This window comes from Hipposideros armiger, unplaced genomic scaffold (assembly GCF_001890085.2).
Source record: "Hipposideros armiger isolate ML-2016 unplaced genomic scaffold, ASM189008v1 scaffold_479, whole genome shotgun sequence".
NCBI lineage: Eukaryota > Metazoa > Chordata > Mammalia > Chiroptera > Hipposideridae > Hipposideros > Hipposideros armiger.
Genome location: NW_017731829.1, coordinates 702,332 through 708,901, shown reverse-complemented (window position 1 = coordinate 708,901; position 6,570 = coordinate 702,332). Strand labels below are relative to the sequence as shown.

The following is a 6,570-nucleotide window of genomic DNA, read 5'->3' as shown; positions in this document are numbered from 1 at the left end:
CCTGGTGATTATATAATTGGTGTGACAGCACCTTGAACATTTAAAGGACACCAGTGGACTTTAAACCATGGCGGGACTTTGGAATTCTCAGTGCGGCTTTTTAATCATGCAGATTCTCAGACACTCTATAGGCGGAACCTTCCAACAGGCCTCAGGTGGTTCTGATATGGGACCTGTGTTACAAACCATTGTAAATACTATCATTAATATTAAAGCTTATTGTTTACTTATTGTGTAGATGTATCTCGGTCTGTGCATACATAGTTCATTTAAAAGTTTTTAAAGAATGGACTGCAATAGCTTTAAGCAGACTACGTTGTCCAGGATATAGCCACAGAAAAGCTATCATGTAAACAGAATTAGCATCATACCAAAATCATTTCTACATTGCATTTAAGATTATGTCTAAGTTGAAAATGCTAGTAAATTGTGCAGGCTGTGGGGCCAGACATAATTATGAATGTTATTGAAGAACACGTACGAGGAGGGAAAAGGGAGTGTGGTTAGTGTTTTCTTGGTGGGGGTAAAGTATAATTCTTTGTTTACCAAGCAATGAAACGAGAGAGAGGGATAACTCTAAAAAAATGACTGTATTTTAAAAATGGAAGTTCATTTCATCCTATTCATTTTTAAGGTGGTTATATGGCTCAACCAGAACTTTCTGTTACCAGAAGAAACTAACATTCAGAATGCTCCATTTCAAGTGTGTTTCACATCCTTACGGAATGGTGGCCAGCTGTGTATCAAGATAAAACCGAGTGGAGAGGTAATGCTCACTGTCATGAGCATCGATTTCTCACGTAGTGTTTACCATTTAGTGCAAAGTGAGGTGGGTGACACCAATCTCAAGGTTGTAAAACCACGTTTTCAACTTAGTGTTAATCATCTTAGACACTGGGGTATAATCTAGAACAGTGGTTTTCTGCCTCCCTCTCTCCCTTCAGCCTGTCCTTGTCTAATTTGGGAAGGGTTAGGAATACAGAGGTGAACAGAAACATTTTCCTGTTTGAATGATTTGGTTGTTTAGTTTATAAGGCTAAAGGATTGCTCTTCTCGTTTACTGCTAGAAACAACAAATGTGGTTTGCAATTTCCTTGAGGGCTAAAGCCTGTCTTATTCACCACATATGAAATTATGCTCAATAAATGTGTTGATTATGGGGAAATGCAGGTTATTTCTGCTAAGTTGGTCTTGAATATCTGAGGAGGCTAAACTTGTCCTTTTTTCTTTGGATAGATCACTGTAAATACTGATGATATTGATTTGGCTGGTGATATCATCCAGTCGATGGCATCATTTTTTGCTATTGAAGACCTTCAGGTAGAAGCGGATTTCCCCGTCTACTTTGAGGAATTACGAAAGGTGTTAGTTAAGGTGAGGGCACCTGGGTGGCTGCAGTTGTGAGAACGTGGTAGATCTAACAATGTTTGAAATGTTTCTCTTAGGAACTGTACGTATATATGATAATCATGTTTTAAATAATTTTTGCAAATTCTTAAAATCAAAATTGAACTTGTATTGGAGAGTTCACTACAGGATTTCTTTTACAAATGTGAGTGGTTAGCTCTGGACCACGCTGTCTTCTTTGTTTGGTTTAGGGGAATACTTAAAAATATGTATATATATATATATATATATATACACACACACACACATACGTGTGTGTGTGTGTGTGTGTGTGTGTGTGTGTGTGTGTGTGTGTGTTGCAGTTTCCTTTGCTAACCCTTCATCTTATCTGATGTATCTACTTTGCTGTTTGGTTTAATCCTTTCCAACAACCCAAATTCAAAAGAAAAATAATCGTGATTGGCCCCAAATTATAGCAGCAGTCCCACCCCAAATCCCTAAAATGTTAATAGGTGTGTTGCTAGGGCTACCGAGACTAAGACTTGGAAAGGATGCACATGGAATGTCATCTTGAGTGTTAGAGGCAGCACAGACCAGTTACTTCATTGACAAAGACATGAAATAACGGGTAGTTGAGATGGTACATGTAAACGGGGAAGAAAAGGGCCTTGGTTATGGTAGACAGTGTCTTGTCCCCCTGCCTAGTTAGGGAGGCCGTTTTAATGCCTGAGTGTTCATGGTCTCCAGGTGGATGAGTACCATTCAGTGCATCAGAAACTCAGTGCAGACATGGCTGATAATTCCAATCTGATCCGGAGTTTGCTGGTCCGAGCTGAGGATGCTCGTCTGATGAGGGACATGTGAGTATTTACCGTGGCTAAGATAGGTACAAGGTTAAAAATGTCAGCAACGTGGAATAGCAACTCAGATGCTACCGGTAGGAGTNTTGATGTGGAAGAAGGACTCTGAAACAGGGTTATTACAAACGGTTGTCTAGACGGTGGAGGGTTGGGCTAGTTTGGCATCTCTCAAACTTTAGATATAACTACATTTTACACATGTATACATAATAAAGATCACATTTTTATGGAGAGCTAACATTTCTTGTATACCTCTATGTGCCTGGCCCTTTCTAAGAGCTTCACATGAGTCTTTTAGGCCTCATTCCATCCCTAAGAGGTGTAGGTGAAGTTATTGTCCTCATGTTCTTGTCCTTGACCCCCTGATGAGCAGACCAAGCACAGAATGGTTAAGAAACCTGCCCAAGGGGCCATAGATAGTAAGCGGCAAAGCTGGAATTAGAACCTGGGCAATTTGGGCTTTTGCACTCTGCTATTTATATTATATGTGCTGCCTCTCAGCTAACCCATCTCTCCAAATGAAATACTATGTAAAGGCCAATATGTAAGACAACTTTTATTTCAAAAGAAGAAGAAAACACAGCTGGTGAAGGCCTCCTCTGGCCCCCTCAGGCCCCAGTGGTCATAGGTGCCTCCTCAGAAGCCACAGGGCTCCATGGAGTAAATACTCTTGAAAAAACTGCAAAACCAAATGACCTTTAAAATTCTCTTTTGTTAAAAAACTGTAGCATAAGCGATTTTTCAAGTTCTTATTTTATTTTTAGGTTGATGCTCGAAGTGACCGAACTGGGGAGGTCATCTTTAAAGACAACTTTTCCTCTGCAATTGCTGGTGTGGTCGAGGGAGATTACCGGATGGATGGCCACGTCCAGTTAATCTGCTGCTCAGTGGATGGAGAAAGTAAATTGGGGTGGAAAAATCCGTGAGAAGTCAGATTTTCAATTTGATTGGATCAGAATATGAGAAAATTCACTATAACGTGTTTGTGTCGATATCATCTTGTCCCAGTAAATTCACCTAAGTTGGGGAAATGAGAACCTAGGTTTTTGGTTTATACGACCAGGTAATCGATGACTTAAAAGTAACCTGGCTATGCCTGGGCATTTCCGTAGTGTGGTGAGTGCTTTTTCCTTCTGTTCAGTCCGGGGCTACCTGCCAGGCATGGCTGAGATGAGAGGGAACCTCATGGACACCAGCGTAGAGCAGGACTTGCTCCGAGAGCTGAGTCAGAAAAAACAGAATCTGCTGCTGGAACTCCGTAACTATGAGGAAAGTGGGAAGGTAGGTCCTCACGTGAAGGGGAAATGGAATCTGCAAAGTTGGGAGAGAGCAGGAGGATTGGCAAATGGGAAAGAAGGAAGAACGGCGCATCTGCCGCCGTGCCGGCTGCCTCCCGCCCACTGGCCGAGGTGCAGATCGCTTCTGCCCTTTCGCCGGGGTCAGAATTGAGAGGGCCTGGAGCCTCTCATTTAGAAACTCCACTTCCAGGCAGCTGAACTACAGAAACCTTTGCCTGAGCAGTCCGGGGCATCGACTGCAGCCGTGTGTAGCAGGGAATAGTTGGAAGCAACTTGAATAACTGACCAGCAGTAGGAAGTATATGCTGAGGATATTGAGCAGCTCAAAAGAATGAGGTGCATATACTTGGGCTGATGTGGAAGGATCTCCGTAGCATTATTGAAGTGAACAAAAGGAGGAACAAAATGTATGGACTATCGTTTATCTTTTCAAAAACAACATAAAAAGTGGCAGCTACAGAAGCGGTGTGTGTGTGTGTGTACGTGTGTACATGTGTACACATGTACGTACCGAACTGCCACGAGATGAGCCGGGGAGTAGGACTTTAATTTGTCCTGTCATGCATTCCTGTATTTGAATCTGCTATACTAAGTAAGTTTTATTCCTTTATTTTAAAAGAACAGTATAACAAGATGCAAAAGGCATGCTGGGGTACAGTGGAGCCGAAACCCAGGAAGGAACAAGGGTACTTTAGCTTGGGAACAGGCCAGGTGGAGCAAGGGGGCACTCATGAGGACAGTCCTGTGAATTCCAAAGCGTGATGACCAGTGCGTCTATTGAAGCAGAATAACCGTATTATTTAAAATTGACATTAGTTCGCTATTGTGGTGATGGACTGAGCTGGAAGCCGGTGGGCTGTTTTGCAGGCCGATTTGAGCAGTCCACCGAATGAGGCGGATGGGCAGCGGGGCGTAATCCCAGCCAATACGAAGCTCCGCACTGCCCTCTCAGTCAATCTGGGAAGCAAGACTCAGCAGGCTCACGCAGAACTGTGCATTTCTACTTCGAATGGTAAGACACGATTTACAGCTGGCGTTTGTAGGCACCTGTGCCATCTGGGAGTGGCTTTTGAACTGCTGTTTTGTCTCTTCCCCGCAGACACCATCATCCGAGCGGTACTGATTTTTGCAGAGGGAATTTTTGTAGGTGAGAGCCACGTGGTACACCCCAGCGTTCACCACCTTTCCAGCTCCATCCGCATCCCCATCACGCCTCCCAGAGACGTCCCTGTAGATCTGCACTTGAAAACCTTCGTGGGTTACAGAAGCAGGTGAGCCTTTGTGAGTCACAGGTCATTTCCAGACAGCGCTTAGAGGAGGGCAAGACTCGTAGATTTTTCCATTATGCCAAGGATTCTGTGGGGCCAGATGAGCCATTTAACGATTCTACCCACCCCAGGCAAGGTTAAGGTTTCCTATGACCTTTTATTTCCCTAACTTGAAATCTTAAAAAAAAAAAAAAAAAGGTATTTAAGTTTAAGATGGTTATTTTCTGGTTTTAGTCTGATGGTTTTATAATCACAAAAGTGCAAGAAATTAACTGATGATTTGTCAACTTCTAGTTTTGACCACTAAGACTACAGGGTTGGGATGTATAGATTAGAGTTCTATATAACCTCACCTAGCCAAGAAAAACCACTAGATTTGTGGAAAAGCCTTTTCACATTCCTTTTAGGGTGTATTGAACCCTTGGTGCATGTATGCATGTATGCAGACTCAAGTTCTCTCTAAATCACAAACCCCACTACTGTACTACTTAAACCCTCAAGTTTTGGGGGATTTTTTTCATCAGTGAAACCCTTAAATATCAGCCTGACGACTNTTTAATGTCTAAGATTCCCCCACCCCAAACCCAGGTACCCCTCTTGGGAGTGATAGCGCCCCTTTTGAGAATGCATGTTCTAGTCCAATCCTCCTTTTTACAGATGAAGCCCAAGGAAATTCAATGATTTGTGCAGACACTCAGGTGATTATAGTTATGATAGTTGGAACTGCTAAATTAATTAACATTGGACCAATTTTTTAACTGTTTTACTAGTATAGACTATGAAAGCTTTCAAGAAGCCTGATTTGTATGACTCAGTTTAAGTTTGTAAAACAGATTTACTAACTACCAGACTATTTTAACAGGCAGTGTGAATTTATTAGGTGCTTGGATGAAAGCTACTAAAGGAAGTGTTTATTATTCTATTTTCTGTGATTTTTTTGGTGTGTAGCAATCACTGTAGCTGGTAGCAGCTCCCTATAGGTTGATGAGGAAAAGGCTGGTTGTTAAGAGTGCTTTGACGTCTTGCTGGTGGGTGGCACGTAAGCTGCCCTGGAAAGCAACAACTAGCCCTTGTCCATTTCTTTGTTCTTTACAAGAACCACAATTCATAGGGATTGGAAGCTAGCCATGCACAGAACTGTGTTGTGGGTGTTTTAAGTTTTGTAGGTTATTAAAGTGACTTCTTGTTAATGTTGATATCTGAGCCTTTTTAAAAAAAAGTGTATGTTCATTTTATATTTTGGTGTGAAGGGAATGTAATAAACTGTTTTTGTTTTAGGTGTTTATTCACAATCCCCATACACGGAGCCAGCATTTCAGTGCATCCAGGGTCTTCCAGAGCCCCCTGGAGTCTGATGTTTCGCTTCTCAATATTAACCAGGCAGTCAGCTGCCTGACTGCAGGAGTCCTGAACCCTGAACTTGGCTATGATGCCCTTTTAGTGGGGACACAGACTAATCTTTTGGCTTACAATGTCTACAATAATTCAGACTTGTTCTACAGAGAGGCAAGTATACCCCTCTATAACCATAACATTCCCATTACCCATTAACGTTCATTTTTTTAATGTTTGAAAGAGATCTGACATTTATTTTGGTTTATTATGTGGCTGTTGTAGTATAGTTAAACAACATGGAGATTTTGCCATTTACATCTGCTTGACAGTTACTTGTTTGGTCCTGGTTGATAACCGGGTTCATTTTGCATTTCCTTCATGAAGAGTGACGTAGAACACCTTTTTTGGTGCCTGCTGCCTATTTATATGTCTTATTTTGTGAAGTGTTTAAGTCTTTTGCCT

The 6,570-nt window shown here is 42.0% G+C and overlaps 2 protein-coding genes across 2 annotated transcripts in view; both read left to right on the top strand.

Annotated features, from left to right (window-relative positions):
* The window catches only part of BBS2 (Bardet-Biedl syndrome 2), a 23,574-nt gene extending 18,630 nt beyond the window's left edge, over positions 1–4,944 (top strand). Inside the window, exons 4-9 of the mRNA XM_019666820.1 lie at positions 1,237–1,374; positions 2,095–2,172; positions 2,972–3,107; positions 3,349–3,488; positions 4,373–4,517; positions 4,605–4,944. Of these exons, the coding sequence (XP_019522365.1) occupies positions 1,237–1,374; positions 2,095–2,172; positions 2,972–3,107; positions 3,349–3,488; positions 4,373–4,517; positions 4,605–4,780 (813 nt within the window). The 3' untranslated portion in view covers positions 4,781–4,944. The remainder of the gene's footprint in view (positions 1–1,236; positions 1,375–2,094; positions 2,173–2,971; positions 3,108–3,348; positions 3,489–4,372; positions 4,518–4,604) is intronic.
* Positions 367–2,242, top strand: LOC109395622 (Bardet-Biedl syndrome 2 protein homolog). Its single transcript, XM_019666811.1, has 3 exons — positions 367–766; positions 1,237–1,374; positions 2,095–2,242. Exons 1-3 carry the CDS (start codon positions 602–604, stop codon positions 2,209–2,211), a joined length of 420 nt encoding a protein of 139 aa, XP_019522356.1. The 5' UTR covers positions 367–601; the 3' UTR covers positions 2,212–2,242.
* Positions 4,945–6,570: the final 1,626 nt, after the last annotated feature.